Source organism: Myotis myotis, unplaced genomic scaffold (assembly GCF_014108235.1).
Source record: "Myotis myotis isolate mMyoMyo1 unplaced genomic scaffold, mMyoMyo1.p scaffold_m19_p_2, whole genome shotgun sequence".
Classification (NCBI taxonomy): Eukaryota; Metazoa; Chordata; class Mammalia; order Chiroptera; family Vespertilionidae; genus Myotis; species Myotis myotis.
Window position 1 is genome coordinate 19,075,276 of NW_023416324.1, and position 16,624 is coordinate 19,091,899.

Genomic DNA, 16,624 nt, shown 5'->3' on the forward strand with positions numbered 1-16,624 from the left:
TTCTGCACATCCCATCATGCTATGTCCAGGGACCCAAGTCTCTGCTCTCGGATACTGTATCGATTAAGGGAAAAGACCTGAGCCAGACTCCTGCCTGGGTGACCCACCTACTCCCCACTGCCCAGGGAGCCAAGAGACCCGGGGAGGCGGAGGGCCCCCGCCTCTCTCCAGCTCTATCTGCATCCCCGCTGTGAGGCCCTGGAGCTCACCTGTTTTCCTGGCAGGCCATAGCCCGGAGGCCCAGGCTCGCCCTTTTCTCCAGGAGGGCCAGGCAAGGCCAGCACGTGGCTGTCCCCATCCTGAGGCTTGGACAGAGCTGAGCATGGCTCACAAGGCTCCCCCTGCCAAGCAAGGACACAGGGTTGGGGGCCCCAGGCCAGGCTTGGAATCTGGGGAATGTAGCCAGGCCTGACATGGCACCTCTCATGGGCAAGGGATATCCCAGGAGAGGTTGTGGAAGAACAGGTAAGAAAGGAAGGTGGGGCCAAGTCATCAGGGGTCACGCTAAGGGGTCAGCTGGGACCCTCAGACATGAGGGAGCCTTGGAGAGCTTGAAGGAGAATGAGATGAGATGTGTTTGGAAAGTTTACCCAGGCTGTTGGGTGGGGAATGTCCCCATACTCACCTTTTCCCCTTTGGTTCCTGCGGGTCCCACTGGTCCTGGTGGCCCCTATATGACACAAACAACAAAACACGTGTGATGCCCTGCCTCTGCCTGAGCCAGGAGGAGGCACCATCCAGGCCCAATTGGGCAATTTACTTGGCCTTTCATCTCCCCGGGAGTGGGCAGCACCTCCCACCTTGTCCTTTCCCAGAGCTGCTGCTGCCCGCCCGCCCGCCCGCCCAGAGTGCACTTACCGAACTGCCAGCTGGCCCTGCCTCCCCGAAATCACCCTGAGATCAAAGGAGAGAACAGCAGGTCACATGGGCGTGCAAAGCTCTAGCTGAGAAACGACAGGTTTGCCTGGGAGAGCCGAGTCTGGACATATAGTCCAGTGTTTCTCACACTTAACCCTCGCACACCCACAGAACCCCTCATTTGAGTCACGCTGCACTGTAAGGTCAATGCTCTAATTCAACCATAAACACACATGTTAGTTAACACGGGCACTGAAATCGAGGACCCAGCCAAGAGGTGAAGATTACAGACTTCCTGAGCTCAATCCCACTTTTGCACACCCATGTGACTTTTGGCAATTTACTTGGCCTTTCTGTGCCTCCATCTTCTCCTCTGTAAAATGGGAATAATGGGGTCTCTACCCTATAAGGTTTTGGGAAGAGGAAACAATATATGTACAAGCACTTAGCACAGTGCCCTGCACATAATAAGTAGTAAAGAGGTATTTATTTTATTATATTATTAGAAGGCCATCCTGAATGTACTTTATTACTTATATTATCACTAAATTAAACATACAACATTAAGGAATTCTCTTGGAGAACATGAGGGCTTTCAGGAATACGTTCTTCAACTCCAGTTTGCAAAACATTGATGAATTTATTTCACTGCAAATGTACAGTTTGGTGTCTTGTCTATCTTGTCTCTACTCCCCGCCCAGGGCTCCCGTCTCCCTGCTAAGAAGCCCAGGTGTCCCTAACTGCTAATCCAGGCCTCACCTTTTCTCCTTTCAGCCCTGTTGGCCCTGGAGCCCCAACTTTCCCCTGAAAAACAATCAAGTTATAGTGACAGCATCTCTCCCTTCCCACCCCTCTGAGACTCCATGGGCCCCACTGTCCTCGGAGGAAAAGAAGCCGGCTCAGAATTACACATCCCGCAGCCCTGCCGGCAGCTGGACAGTTATTTCAGTTATACAGCTGGGGACTCAGAGGTTCTAAGAGGGAGTTCTGGGGGCGAGTAACCTGGGGCAGTGCAGGAAGAAGGGAGGGACAGGCTGCAGGCTGGGGACACCTGCCACAGGGCCGGCCCCTGGCCTCTGCCTTGAGATGTGGGGGCCTAAGGAGCCAGGGAGGACACTGTAGAACAAGGCCGGGCTGGGCTGGGCTGGGCTGGCAGGAAGGAGCTGCTCACCGGAAGGCCAGGAAACCCGAAGCCAGGGGGCTTCAAAGGCCCAAGCTGCTGGGCCCCCACAGCTGGGCTGCAGGACAAGCAGGACTCCCCCTGAAGAAGGAAGAGAAGGGATCAAAAAGGCTCCCAATAGTCAGAGGGGGCAGCCAGGTGACTGGGTTCCCTCACCTTCTCTCCTTTGAGGCCTTGGATGCCAGGGTCTCCCTGTGGGGAGAAAAGGTTTATGGGCTGAGACTGGGCATGTAGGGATACGCCCCAACGTCCTAGCCACGTATGAGGACGGCCATGTCACACACCACAAGCATTTCAAACACCCAAGTGCCCTAGGGGGCCCCCGGCCAGCAGCACCCCAGAGCCAGTGCTCATCAACCCATGAAGCCAGGCTGAGCTCTCCCACCGGGAAGTCCCTATACGTACCCGATCACCTTTCTGTCCTACAACTCCCAGGTCCTCCTGAAAAAAAGAGTCTGTGAGGGAGTGGGGTGGGGTGGGGAGGCCAGGCCAGGACCCTAACGCAGCCCTGCCCACTCCTTCCCACCATCCCCACCAGCACCCACTCCCAGGAGGAGAGCACAGCCTCGCTCACTATAAGGGCTGGCTCCACATCAGCTTGCCCAAAAGGCATTTTAGCAGTTCCTTAGGAAGCTGCAGGGTTGCCACGGAGACCTGGGTGGCCTTCTAGCCCAGCACTGAACTCTATGGTTCAGCCACTACCGTGGAGCTAAGCACCTAGACCCTCTGCCCACAGTCTCTCTATGGCCATGAGAGATACCCAGTCTCTCTGCCCAACTCCACTCTGTGGTGACACCCTCAAGTTCTTTGTGGGGTCCCTCCATGGCCAACCCTAGGTACTCACCCTGGCTGGTGCAGGATCACCCGGTTCCCCCTTGGGCCCTGGCTTTCCAGGGAGCCCCATGAAGTTCTGGAACCCTTCAGGCAGCGTTGGGCACACTTCACAGGGGTCACCCTAGAAGAACAGAGAGACCATAAGTGGGCAAGGTGGGGCTGAGACCCAGGATAAAACAAGGAGCTCTAGACATTGGGGGGCCAGCGCCCTAGCCCCAACATCAGCAGGAACACTGGAGGGGCTTCCTGTTCAGCTGACTCATTCATTCAACTGATTCCTGGGCATCGCAAAATTGCGTCCTCACAGCAGCCATCAGAAAGCTTCGTGCCCCGTTTACAGAAGTGGGAACTGGCCACGGTCCTAAATCATGAGTGGCTGAGGCGGGCCTTGAGCCCAGCGGTGAAACTCCCCAGCCAGGCTCTGTGTTTGGTAGTCACATTCGCACACTGTAGTTACAAAGTAGGGGCGGAGGTCCACTGAGGAAGGTCAGCACCCTTGTCTCAGGGCCCTGATGCTTAGTGTCACCTCCAGAGAGCGGCTCCCACTCCCACCCCAACCTGGGGCAACGCGGCTGAGGACTCACCTTCTCTCCCTTCAGCCCCGGCACCCCTGGCTTCCCCTGTAGAAGCAGTGGCATTAGGGCTGGTGCATCACGACAGGGCCCGAGGACCTAGCCCCACCTCTGGAAGTCTTGGTGGGGCAGGCTTGGACATGGTGGGCAGTGCTCCCCCCACCCCCACCAAATTGGGGTCACTCACAGGCTTCCCGCCAGGACCTTCCTTTCCCGGCACCCCGGAGCTGCCCTGTGGTCAGAAGAAGGGTGAAGGGGGAGGCTCCTGGCTGTGACCTCAGCCCGTCACCGCGTCCCCATGCAGCCCCCTCTCTGGTGGCAGGAGAATCTGTCAAATCTCCCCTCGCCTCCTGGTCTGTTTGGTCAGCGGAGACCCCCCTCTGCTGCCTGTCCTCATGCCTGTCTAATGCAAGTCCTCTGGTTGCAAAGGAAGGGTGTCCTGAGGCCTCTAGGTACCCCTTCCCAGGGTAGTAGGTTGGAACGTGATCTGGGTGACCCCAGAGGAACCGCAGCAGACAGACAGACCACCATTTCAGGGCTTTTTGCTCACTGAGGCGCAAGGCCCTAAAACAGCGGTTCTCAACCTGTGGGTCGCGACCCCTTTGGGCGTCGAACGACCCTTTCACAGGGGTCGCCTAAGACCATCCTGCACATCAGATATTTACATGACGATTCATAACAGTAGCAACATTACAGTTATGAAGTAGCAACAAAAATAATTTTATGGTTGGGTCACAACACGAGGAGCTGTATTTAAAGGGCCAGAAGGTTGAGAACCACCGCCCTAAAATGAGCGTGGGCCCTCCAATCAAGGCCCCTCTGGTCATCACTAGACTTAGGGCTGCCCTTCCCGATGTCTGGAACCCAGGCCAAGGCTCCCACGTCGGCACTGGGAGGGGGACACGCCCCACCGAGGGGCCTGGCGAGCAGAGAGCCCAGCCTCCTCAGATGGATGCCTGGCCCCGCTCCCCCCACATGCCCATCACCCTAGCTTTCCCCAGCCCATTCTCTCTCCTCCCGCCAAGCAGGGGACTCCCCCATGCGCCCATGCTCTAGCCTGTGCTTACCTTGTCTCCTTTGGGACCAGCTGGGCCACCCGGGTCCCCCTGAGGGCAGAAGCAGTGCCAGGGGCCTCACATTACAGAGAGATCTACTCTAGCCCCTCCCCCAGCAGGACCCTGGGTCTGGCCCCCCACCACTGGCCAGGCAGGAGAAGGGTCTCGGAAGAAAGGAGGGGCAAGGAGTACTCACCGGGATCCCAGGAAGTCCTATACCAGGGGGCCCAGGTAGGCCAGGTGGCCCGGGCTCTCCTGCCAGCCCCTCAGGCCCGACAAAGCCAGGGTCGCCCTGGTCAGGGGTTATGTGGGTGTGAGAGAGCTGCCGCCTTGGCTCAGCACCACTCTCCACCCCACAGACACCCACAGCTCACCTTCTGTCCTTTGGGCCCCATGACACAGATCTCTCCCGGCCGGCCCTGTGGGTGGGTGTAAGAGCAGCCAAGGCTTGGCCCAGACCCACTGCCCACCCCACTGTCCCTCACCAAGCCAGACTCCACCCAGTGCCCCAAGGTCATCAGACGTCAGCCTCAGGATATTGGAGGCCGGGGCTCTAAGGCCGGGAGTCAGGAGGTCCCCTCCTGGCTGTGACTCCTCAGCCACAGCCTGCCTCTCCCAGGCCTGTTCTGTCTGAGCGAGGGTATCAGGGTGGATTCCGATGGTTAAATTCTAGCATTCCAGACCCCCAGGCTGAGGGATGTGGGGTTGTGGTGGGGAGGGGCTGGGAGCCATACATACATCTCGGCCTGGCTTTCCCATGGAGCCCTTGATGCCTCCGTCTCCCTTCTCGCCTTTCTGGCCCTGGAAAAGGTAGCGACAAAGTGATTGGGGTTGAGGGCAGGGTCTGGAAGAACAAGGGCAGCTCCATCCAGGGGAGAGACAATTCCCTTTGAGGCCCAGGTCTCTGCTGCCCCTGAGATTAAAGGGCCTTGTCCCCACAGGAAGGGAGACAAGAACTCCCAAACCAGCCAGACCACTCACTCTGGGGCCGGTGGCATTTCCCTCGAGGTCTTGGTGGGAATTTGGACATGGTGGGATTGCTGGGAGTATTGGCGGGTACTGCCAACCCTGTGCCTGATGTCACCTCCCTCCTCATGTCTGCAGAGCCCACAGATCTCCCTGCCACCCACCCCCTTCAAATCCAGACCCGTTACCTTCTGGCCTGTGGAGCCCGGGAGTCCTGAGGGTCCCTGAGATGAGTTGGGGACACAAAAGAAGGCGTGATAAAGGAGAGGAAGGCTAGGGCCCCACTGCCCCTGCCCTACCCCTGGTCCCACACTCACCAAGGCTCCTGACTCCCCCTTCTCTCCCTTCGGGCCTTCTGAACACTAAGCAGGGAGACAAGGTGTTGAGAGGAGCCCAGGGTCCCCCCATGGGCTGCCAAGGGCACAGCCCCTTCCCCAAGGCTAACCCCATAGGGCGCTAAAGCAGGCCAAACCTCCAGCTCTTACCTGAAGCGGGGCATCCGGGGAGATTCGGACACAGTCATTGCCCTGGGGGTAGGGAGCAAGGGATCAGGGGTGGGGCCCCCTAGGAGAGTCTCCCCAGACCTGTTTTGAAGAGGATGGGCCCAGGAATCCCACAGTCCTAGGTGCCCCTAGAAAATAGAGATTTCCACACTAACCCCTAGACAGCTCCTGGCCCTCATCCCTCATTTGGGCCAGGCTGCAGGCTTCCAGCTGAGATGACGGGGATGATGGCTCACATCCCAGCCCACCCCCACCCCCCCGGGCACGGCTGGGAAGGGTCCTGCAGCAGGCACGGCTGGGGCACTTACCCGGGCTCCCTTCTCTCCCTTGAGGCCTGATGGGCCAGGCGGGCCCTGCTCACCTTTCCCTCCCTGTGGATGAGACCAAAATGGGTGCTGGGACCAGAGGGGGCACATGGGAGCCTCCCTAATCTGGTCTTCTCCACCATCCACCCCACAAGGGTGTGTAAATGAGCACAGCCTCACCCAACCCCCACCACACACACAACACATGGATTCCATATGCATTCAACCACACGTCTCTCCCAGGCCAAGAGGCTCTAGCTGGCAAATCTATAGTCTCACGCAGAGGGTATCCCTCCCCCACATCCCTGCCCAAGCACACTAGCTCACACGCAGCACCCAGGGACACAGGGACACGTGCATGGATGCAAATGTGGAGCAGCAGAAACCCACAGAGATGAGTGTCAGGCTGCCTGAGTTCAAGTCCTGCTCCTACTGCTTTAGTACGTGACTCAAGTCATGTGACCTCTCTGAGCCTCAGTTTCTTCATCAATAAAATGGGGCCCATGTCAGCAACTATCTCAACGTGTGGTGCCAGGTGTTTATGCTGCAGGTAGAGTGCTTGGCACTGGGCCTAGCACTCAGTCAGCACTCACATGAGGGTGGCCCCAAGAGCTATTACATACTCACAGGTATGCACAAGCGCACAAGCTCACACTTGTATGCATGCGGCCTACCCCATCAGGATTCAGGAAGGTCATGGATGTGCACATGTGTGGCCCACAGCCCGATGTGCAGCGGGGCCTCTGAAAAGGGCAGTTCTTAACACCCTTATACACACCCAACCTTCACTCCTTCCAACATGCACATGTCTAGTCCCCACACACACGTACAGACTCAGGTAGCCCTGAGAGAAATGCAGCCCCGAGGTGACATGTGTGGGATGGGCTGGGATCTCCGAAGAGGGCAGGAGTGTCCTGCTCTCCATCTGGAACTCACCTGGAGGCCAGAGGGACCAGTTGTGACCTGAGGGGACAGAGGAGAGAGCATTACACCTCAGAGAGGGAGAAGACACGGAGCCCAGAGAGGACAATCCATTTAGCCAGGGTCCCACAGCGTGGTGACAGGAACAACACGCTGAATCCCAGTCCCTGATCTGTCTCCCAGGCAACCAGCCGGCTGACTTGGTATCCTAAGGCTGTCGAACTTGCACAGGGGTCCAACCCACCCTGTCCAAACCTGCCTGGCTTTGGCTGGCTCCGACCGAGGTTGCTAGGATAACATGGCTGCTTGGTTGCCATGGTAACCCTGTATAGCTGGGGACTGCAGCCTTACCAGATTTGGTTGGGGACTAGATGGAAAAAGGGGCACGTCCAAGGGCAGGGGGTTTGGAGCTGAGGGGAGCAGGACTTGTAGCCTTTGTGGACCAATGTGACTTGTCACCTCAGAATATCAGGCCTTGGGGAAGTGGTGACGCATGCTGCTCACGGGAGAGGCACAGTTGGGTACCAGCTGGGCTTGCACTGAGTCCCTCTCCCTTGTCCTTCTGGACCCCAGAGGGAGGGTGGGCAGGGCCAGCTAGAGAGGGCGAGGAGGGGAGGCCTTGAGCCAGCATGTGTTTTGGGGGGGCCAGTGCTGGGCTGTGTCACTCTGAGTCCTTCCCCTTCTCTCATCTTCCAAGACCATGTGGGGGCCCTTAAGCAAAGCAGGCCTGAGTCCTGGGGGGGAGTGCAAAGCTGGGATCTGCAGCCAAGGCCCTGATCCTCCGGCCACCACCCGGTCCCCATTGCACTGGATCCCAATACATGGCCCAGATCACAGGGCGCGAGGCTGCCTTCCATGCAGCCTGGCTGGTGAGGATGGGGGTGGGGTCGAGCCCGGCTCAGGGAGATGGGCAGAGAGGGAGTGTGAAAGTGCACAAAGACCCCTTGTCCTTAAGCAGGAAGCTGCCAAGCAAACCTCTGAGCAATGCTCACTCCCAGCCAGTGCCCACCCCACGCTGCACATCTCCTGTTCACTCACATTGCTTTCCCGGGCACCATGGACACAGGGTGGGCACTGAAAGGGAAGAACAAGCCAGGAGGTCAGCTCTGAGAGCTCAGGACCACCCATGCATCCCCACACACGCACCAAGCACACAGAACATCATGTATGTTCTGGGCGAAGTCTGAGGGAGCATAAAGATAGGAATCATATCCAACAAGTCTTGCCCCTTAATTCCTACCCACCCAGAGCCAGGCATTTCTCAGATGATGAAACTGAAGCCCAGAGAGGAATAGCAGTGGACTCTGGGTCACACAGCTTGTCAGAGCAGAATGAGGTCTATAATCTGGGGTCCCATGGCCAAGGCCTGGGCTCTCCCCATGATGCCCATGGCCACTTGCTGCCAACTCAGCAGGAGTATCCAGGACTAAACCCCACCCCCAAGGAAAGGCAGCAGACAGACATGACCCAGCACTGATCCCCAAGGAATGCTGGGAGCTGTGTAGTCATCCCACACCCCCATGCCCAGGCTGCAGTGCCCCAAAGCCTTGTCCAAAGGGTTCATGCTGGCACCTCTTCAACCGAGCTCTTTTTGCCCGTCTAGATGGGAGGCTTACCTCATCGGGGGCTGTCTCCTGATGGGCCTGGGAAGAGGGAGGGCATGGGGGTGGGCAGGGATTGGAGGGGATGAGGCACTGCTTCTAACACCCCTGCCCAAGAACCACCAGGAGCAGGTGCCCTCAGTAGTGCCAGGTACTGTGTCTGCCTCACTCCCATTCATCCTTCCTTCTCAGAGCTGGCACCTATGTGTCTTAGCTCTGTCCAAAGGGGGCAGGTGGGAAGAGTGTGGGAGCAGAGTCTCTTATGCAAGAGGGCACGGGGGCATGGAGGGCAGACTGAGGGTACCGTGGGCTCCTCCCCCCACCCACCATCTCTACCTTTGTTCCCCTTTCTGCCTTCTGGCTGATTCTTCCCGTCAGCTGGGCATCCACCTGGGCAGACAGAGTGAAGGGGAGCTGTTGAGGAGGGGCAAGTCTGGGGCCCATGCTGGAAAGGGGTACTCAGACAGGTGACATCTGGCACCTCCCAGGGCATCAAGAGCCTGTTCAGGCCCCTGACACCCCACTGACCCCTTCCTTTCCCCCCACCCACGTGATGTCGGAGAAAACGAGACCGTGAATCAATGAGATCCTGTGTTCCTGCAGCCAAAGGCTGGGCATGATGCCCAGTGGGCAGGGAGGTTGCCCAGTCGGTGGGTGGGGCTAAGAGGGGAACTGGGCTTCCAGGCTACCCCTAGAGAACCTGCGAATGAGCAGGACAGCTGGCCAGGATGCTGGGTGCAGAAGCAGCCTGGCCTTGACCGGGTCTGGGCCCAGGAGAGTGAGCAAACCCCAAGGGAAACAGTGTGGTCTGGCCTCTGGCCTCAGGTATTCCTGTCCTGGAAACTGCCTTTGGTTACAAACCTCAATCTTCCCCTCACCAGGAGGGCCTGGGGTGGCATCAATGAGGGTCTGGGTAGTGCCAGAGCTAGATGGGCACAGCTCAATGCCAATAGGCAGGCAGCACAGGGTCATCCCACGGGCTGTCTCTCTGCCTCCCTGAACCCTATAGGAATGGTACACACACAGGCAGACCTCCAGGGCCCTCCCCACCCCAGGTACAACTGACCCTGGGGCAGACCTCAGTCAGGTTGGCTGAGGAGTGGTCTCCCTATGCCTGCTGGGCCCATGTCTGCCTGCCCTGCCCACCCACCTTGCTCCTTTGAGGTTCCTCCAGGCAGAAGCAGCGAGTGTAGACCTTGCCCTCCGTCTGCGGGTTGATCTCGATGAGCTCATTGCTCTGGGTGTCCCGGCGGGCCTTGGAGGTCTCTGGAGGGCACTGTCCAGTGTGAGGGAAGGGCTGAGCTCAGGACAGAGGCTGACACTGCCCTTCCCCACTCATCTTAAGATTTCTAGGCATCTCCTCCTCATCGCCCACCTCCAGCACACTGTGCCCTGCGCGGTGCCCCGTCACCCCCTCCCCCCGCTGTGCCGGGGCGGGCCACTCACCCCTCCTGGTGAAATCTCACAGCAGCCCTCCTCCAGCACCAGCTCGGGGTCGCAGTAGATGTGTGCCTGCTGAAGGTCAAACTGCAGGGGACACACAGTCAGCTTCACTCCATTTTAGCAGCTAGTCCCGGTCCCCAGTGAGGCACGGAGAAGGCTCCGCCCTAGGATTTGGCCTCAGAGGGTTTCTAGTCTGGCCTGGGAGACCATCAGGAATATCGCTGTCACCAAAAGGAAACGACACTGCGTGTGCAGGGAAGAGGGAGAGGAGGGAGAAATGTTCACCTTGGCCCAGAGAAACGGGGAGGAGGAGGCTGCGTTCCAGCTGGGCATGCAGGACCAGTAGACCGTCAGCATGTAAGGAAAAGCATTGCAGGGGAAGCTAACAGCACAGGCAAAGGCATGGAGGTGTGAAAGTCTAGCGGGTGTAGACAGCCAGGATGGAATCGAGAAGAACAGAGCTACAAGGAGAGAAGTCAAGGAAGCCGCCGCTGCGCACATTTGTAAGGACCAGATCGGAAGGGCCTTGAATGCCAGGTGGCTGTGTTTAGGATGCATCTGGGGGCCAGTGGGGAGCCAAGCCAGGATTCTGAGCGAGGGAAGGACCTGGTGAGAAACAGATTCCAGGGAGCTCGCTCAGGCTCCCAGAAAGCGGGAGCAGGGGCCAGAGCCCCACCTCGCACTCACCGAGACGGGCTTGGCCTGCTCAGCATCCAAGCCCAGAAAGACATGACCCACAGGCCGCACGGGTCGCCGGGGCCCCAGAGGCTGGGAGAAGGCTGAGGTGCAGTCCACATGCACGGAGGCCACGCGTTCTGCCACACTCAGCTGCAGCTTGTGCCAACGCAGGTCAAAGAGCTGGGGCACCGAGAAGGTGCAGGACACAAAGTCGCCGTCGGGGCCCAGGGCCCGCAGTTCCAGGCTCTGCTCTTGGCTGTTCACTTCCAGGGAAATCTGGGGGGAATTAGGAAAGATGCAGGACAGAGGATCAGAGCCCCGGGGACCACAGCATGGCACAGTTAAGGGCCCTCAAGTTCATTCCACAGGACAGGAAACTGAGGCCCAGAAAGGGAAGAACACTGGCTGGGGTCAAGAATGAGAGAGGTGCTGGCGGGGTGGGGGTGGCCTTGAGGGTGGGCACTGGGGTGTAGCGGGGCGGCCCCAGACATCCCCACCTGGGACAGAGCTGGGCTGCACTAGTGCTGCTCTCAGCCCCAAGAGCAATAGGTGTAGGAGCGGGGCTCACCTGCGGGTACCCTTCTCCATCAGTCACTTGAAACAAATACCACGTGTTCTGGTGGGTGTGTTTCTTCAGCAATAGCGTCAGCACCAGGGTGAACTCATCGGGGAGGCCCCGAGGGAATACTCGGCTGGGGACAGAGGAGGGAGGGTGCCCAAGGCTCAGGGGAGAGACCGCCTACTGCCCACCCTGGGCCCTGGGGACTGTTGAACCTACACAAGATACCTGCAGGCTCACACTTTCAAATACACACCCATTCATTTACAGACATTTCTTAAGTGCCTACTATGTGCCAGGTGTGGGTCTGGCTGCTAGAAATGACAGTAGTGGGAACACAGAGGAGGTGTCTACCCTCATGGAGCTTTCAAGCCTGATGGGGCGGGAGGTGATGGGGGGAGCAGACCATAAACAAAGAATCCCCAGAAAGACTATTTCACCATCTCGTTACAATAGTGGCAAGTGCTTCCAAGGAATTCAGGATGTCCTAGGGAGAATAACTGGGTGTGTGTGGGGTGGGGTGGGAAGTGGGGGGAAGCAGGGAAGAGAGACACTAAAAAAAGATGAAAAGCGTTCAGTAGGACTAGAGAAGCAAGAAAGAAAGAGGACCATTTTGGGAGATGAGGTTGAAGAGGTAAGCAGAGGCCAGAATATCCAGGGATTTGTGGGAGTTTGGACCTCTCTCTCTCTCTCTCTCTCTCTCTCTCTCTCTCTCTCTCTCTCTCTCACACACACACACACACACACACACACACACACCACACACACACACACACTCTTGCCAGGTTCCACCCCCATCCTTGGGGTTCTCATGATACCCACAGGATGCAGACCTGTCCCCAACCACTGCTAACCAGAGACAGGAGAGGGACAGAGTGGGGGCCTGGCAGGCACCCCGTCTTTGCCCACCCTGCAAGCTCTAGGAGTGGAGACCAGGGGGTGGGATAAAATGACCCATGGGTGCTGCTAGGCTTAGCACCTTCACATCCAGCGTTGCTGGTGAGTGTGCCTGAGATCAGTGTGGACTCCCAGCAGTCACTCTGGGGCCTTTACCGTGTGGGCTGGGTGAGCGGGGTCGCCCCCAGCCGCAGGATGAGAGGCCCATTGGGGTTGCGGATCTTCTTGATGGCAGATGTCTTCATGAAGTTGAGTCGGCGGATGAGGTTGAAGCCTTCAGGGGAGACACCAAGTGTGGGGCAGATGAGTGCAGGCCACTCCAGAAAAAGGCAGAGGGGGGACAGCAGGATGAGAGGGGCACTCACCAGTCACATTGGTCGATAAGTCACTTCTGTGTTCCAACTTGAGTCCTTCTTGCTGCGAAGGTGGGCACTTCTCACCTGGAAGGAAAATTGATGTGCACAGGTTAAGGTAGCTGTACAGCCAGGCTCTTGGGGATCCAGGAAGGAGTTTATAGTCCACATTCCGGACCTTTAGCCAGGCTGTGCCTTGGACCAGCTATCAAGGAAGTAAAGGCTCCCGGAGAGGGGACAGCTTACTTCAGGTCTCTGAAACCCTGAGGGGACAGGCGGGTACCATGGGCCTGCCTCCTCCATAGGCCTGATTGAGCAGAAGTGTTGGGAGAGGCGTCACAACAGGAGAGATGGGGGCTAGAATCACAAAGGCCTTCCCATCAATACAGATGTGGTAGCTGGGACAGGACTGTGAACACAGCTCCTGGAAGCTGCACATTGGACTCCCTGGCTGCCTGGCCGGAAGAAGACATCTGGATCCCTAAGCCCGATGACTCCACTGGAGCCTCCCTCCCCCAGGTCTGACCAGAAAGATTATCACTGTATTCAACAGCAGCAGCAATGGGTGAGTCACCCCATGGCAATGGGCCCAGATTCCTTACAGATGTTGAAATTCTCTGCCCCATCCCCCAGGGGACCCGGTGAGACAGAGGAGAGCAATGCACATGTGCACACATGCAGAAACACACATGTACACACACAATTCACAGGCCATCACGTGCCCCCAGATGCACACCTCTCCCGCATCAGCCTCCTTCGGCTGGATTTGGGTTCCAGTAGTTCAATTTCTACTCAGTTAGGAGGCTGAACTACCGAGCCCAGAGGGCACCCAGCAGGGCAGGGCAAGTTGCCCGGTCAACTTCCTCTGGCTTTGGGCCTTGGAAAGCTGCACCCTCTGTCTCATCCAGCGTCTGGGCCTCAAGGCGGGCCCTTTATCTGAGATCCAGGGCCAGCCGTGGAGGAGGAGCACTTGGCTGGAGGATGGAGTCTCCACCTTGAAAAGGATCAGAGGGGCCTGGGTCTCTTTCAGGATGCAGCTTCCTTTTGTAGGAGAGCCCACTGCCTGCTCCTCTCTACCCCACGGCCCGACCAGCACTCTGTGCACAGGAGAGGTTTATGTATCAGGGACGATGGGGTTGTCTCACACACAGAGACACAGGAATAGGCACAGATGCATAGAGGGACTCTGGGATGCAAACACAGAGAGGCCCAGAGACACACAAATATGCGGGCAGACACACACACACACTCTAGCTCACCTGGCACAGGCCCACATGCACAAACACCCCAGGCCACCCTGCACCCAGCCTCCAGACTCTCCTATACATGCCCACATGGCCCAGGTCACATAGGTACATAGGACCTGGCACCTCAGGGATCCAGTCCCGGGCCTCATGTGTCATCTCACCTGTATTTGCCCCATGGCTGCAGGTGGCCCAGAGACCAAGCAGCCACAGGCCAGGAGACCAACATGCCCACATCCTGGCTCAGAGAAGCCGGCCACAGCCGCAGCACCTGAAAATCACAGAAACCAGGGAAGTGGATTGCTGAGCTCACGCAGCACAAGTCCACATGTGGGCAAGTAGCAGCCAGCCCCTGGGGCCCAAGCACTGGTCTGGGGTGGCAGGAGGTCTGGCCAGGCATCAGTCCCTCTCAGAGGCCCAGCCACAGGCTTTGGGCTACGATTTGGACCAGGTTGATATTCAAAATATTTAACCACCGGTATGGCATGGACAGCAACCAGCCAGAGCAGAATGCTGGCAGGAGCACAGCGTCCAAGCGGCATCTGGCTGTGCCGGTGGAGAGTCGCTGGACTGAGGAGACATGTAGGGGATCCTAGAAGGCCAGGCCGATTGGGAGAGTGAGGGAGCTGGAGGCAGGGGCTATTCACCAATACGCTTGGAAGCAGTTCAATATTTTATCGATCTGTGCGCTATATTTGTATATACTAGCCTGGTACCTAGCGAGCTATATTTGTATATACTAGCCTGGTACCAGGAGGCCCTGCTACAAGGGCAGGGGCTGACAACTGGGCTGTTTCCTGGCAGGCATCACAGGGTTGTATGTGCGCCAAGGAAGCCTCCCCCATGGGTACAGTGAGCGGGAGAGCAGGTCACCAGGGCTCAGGTTGTTGCCAACCTTCAGTGCTGATGGATGTTCATCTTTTAGTTTTATTAAACCCTGGATGGATGGACCCAGATAAATCAATGCAGGCGCAGCAAGCAGCCAGCAGAGCCATACATCAGCCAGCCTCCCCCAAGACTCAAACACACGCGCGCAGAGTCATGCATGTGTCAGCATGACACACAGATATACACAGGATACACATATATGCCCATATATACATACAAGCCTACCTGTACACAGGCATGCTCACAGAGATCTATGTTCACCAACATACCCAGACACAACAGCTTGCACATACACACGTGTACACAGCTAGCCTATGAATGGCCTTCCTATTGGGAAGTTCTTATGCAAGTCTGACCTCATTCCCTCCAGCTGTAATGAATTCTATTTCTCCTCCCTCAGCCCTGGATAGGGAATGAGAACAGAGAGGACTCCCTCACCTCAATATATTTGGAGATAGGACCCCAACCCCCTTCTTCCTGGGGCAGAACTGTTCTCCCACTTTATTCATCATCCCCCATTCTGGGGGTGTGCACATCCCACCTCTCAAACCCAATCCTGGCCTCCCCATCCTTCCAGTCAATGGAAGGGCTGCCAACTGTTTTGAGACGTGTGAATGCATGTGGAGGCGTGAACATTGATGTATTTGTGTCCCCTTCCCACTCCTGTCTCTGGCCTCCACTCCCCTGGCCCCAGCCAGAGCCAGGGGCTACAGGGACAGAACCTGCCAAGAGATGATCCCACCCCAATACAAAGGCACAGATCTGAGGGCAGGGAGAGGCAGAACTGGGACTCAGTTCAGAGCTCAACCCCTATAGACAAGGCAATTGAGACCCAGAGAGGGAAAGCCACTCGCCCCAGGTCACACAGCAAGTCAGGGCAGAAGGGACCCTTCAGCCCAGAGCCAGGAAGCAGCCCACTCCGCCCCCTACTTACCGTGGCGGGAGATCCCCCTACCTCACTGAGAATCCAGTGCAGCCCGGGGCAGCCAGCCAGGGGGAGCAGGGCCTGGGTTCCTCAGGCCCACGGGGTGTCCTCGATCGCTTCTGGCTGTCCTCGGGTCCCCAGCGGCCCAAGTCCTGAGCTCTTGGGGCTGAAGGCTGTCCAGGCTCTCGGCCTGCCCGGGACTGGCGGGACTGCCGGCCACTCCGGGTGGGGGAAGAAGGGGAGGTTCTAGGGGGCTGGGATCAGCCAGGGCTGCTAATGGAACACAGCTGGACCCGCCCCGCCAGGCAGGAGGAGGGCGGGAGGGCCAGGAGGGGGCTCGGCAGCGGCAGAGGCTGCAGACGCACAGCCCCGTTCCTGGCCTGGCTGTCCTCCTAGGCCCGCCCTCCCAGTTCCCGCCAGGTGAGCCAGCCAGCCAGCCAGCCAGCCAGCCAGCAAGGCGGGACCCTGCGTGCCCAGAAAGGCCCTCCCTGCAAGGGGGCTCTGGGGGCAGGTGGGTGGGTGGGGAGGCCGGCCCTTTAAGAGCCAGGCCTGAGCTGGAAGGGCCTCCCTGTGCCACCCCCTTCTCCTTTCCTGGCTGGGCCTCTTGATGGCTGGGGTATCTGGGTGGAGACCCTCCCCCCACCACTTCCATGGCACCCGTGACGTGGCTGCTGCCCAAGCCTCCTTGGTCAGCTTTTCCCAGTTTCTTGTCCTAGCATTTCTCGTAAGTCTGTTTCTAGGTCTGTCTGAATTGGGGGGAGGGTGCTGCCCGCCCCCGCCCCCACCCAGGAAGGGGAGTTTGAATTAACCCCTTCTGCTCTGGCCCTTTTCGTTATTCTTCC

General features: G+C 58.1%; 1 protein-coding gene across 7 annotated transcripts in view; it reads right to left on the minus strand.

Moving 5' to 3' along the window:
• The window catches only part of COL16A1 (collagen type XVI alpha 1 chain), a 48,036-nt gene extending 31,866 nt beyond the window's left edge, over positions 1–16,170 (minus strand). For 4 of the 7 annotated variants that reach the window (XM_036349618.1, XM_036349617.1, XM_036349616.1 and 1 more), the window contains exons 1-30: positions 15,792–16,170; positions 14,134–14,240; positions 12,738–12,812; positions 12,529–12,646; positions 11,485–11,608; positions 10,926–11,192; positions 10,242–10,322; positions 9,946–10,071; positions 9,132–9,185; positions 8,811–8,837; positions 8,233–8,268; positions 7,210–7,236; positions 6,277–6,339; positions 5,951–5,992; positions 5,783–5,827; positions 5,654–5,689; positions 5,238–5,300; positions 4,874–4,918; positions 4,696–4,791; positions 4,512–4,550; positions 3,632–3,676; positions 3,457–3,492; positions 2,883–2,993; positions 2,444–2,479; positions 2,195–2,230; positions 2,030–2,119; positions 1,618–1,662; positions 859–894; positions 626–670; positions 210–341 (exon numbers count right to left, since the gene is read on the minus strand). In XM_036349618.1, the coding sequence (XP_036205511.1) occupies positions 210–341; positions 626–670; positions 859–894; positions 1,618–1,662; positions 2,030–2,119; positions 2,195–2,230; positions 2,444–2,479; positions 2,883–2,993; positions 3,457–3,492; positions 3,632–3,676; positions 4,512–4,550; positions 4,696–4,791; positions 4,874–4,918; positions 5,238–5,300; positions 5,654–5,689; positions 5,783–5,827; positions 5,951–5,992; positions 6,277–6,339; positions 7,210–7,236; positions 8,233–8,268; positions 8,811–8,837; positions 9,132–9,185; positions 9,946–10,071; positions 10,242–10,322; positions 10,926–11,192; positions 11,485–11,608; positions 12,529–12,646; positions 12,738–12,812; positions 14,134–14,206 (2,049 nt within the window). In that variant the 5' untranslated portion in view covers positions 14,207–14,240; positions 15,792–16,170. The remainder of the gene's footprint in view (positions 1–209; positions 342–625; positions 671–858; positions 895–1,617; positions 1,663–2,029; positions 2,120–2,194; positions 2,231–2,443; positions 2,480–2,882; positions 2,994–3,456; positions 3,493–3,631; positions 3,677–4,511; positions 4,551–4,695; positions 4,792–4,873; positions 4,919–5,237; positions 5,301–5,653; positions 5,690–5,782; positions 5,828–5,950; positions 5,993–6,276; positions 6,340–7,209; positions 7,237–8,232; positions 8,269–8,810; positions 8,838–9,131; positions 9,186–9,945; positions 10,072–10,241; positions 10,323–10,925; positions 11,193–11,484; positions 11,609–12,528; positions 12,647–12,737; positions 12,813–14,133; positions 14,241–15,791) is intronic. The other 3 variants (XM_036349614.1, XM_036349619.1, XM_036349615.1) reach the window with 3 other exon arrangements.
• Between the last annotated feature and the right edge of the window lie 454 nt (positions 16,171–16,624).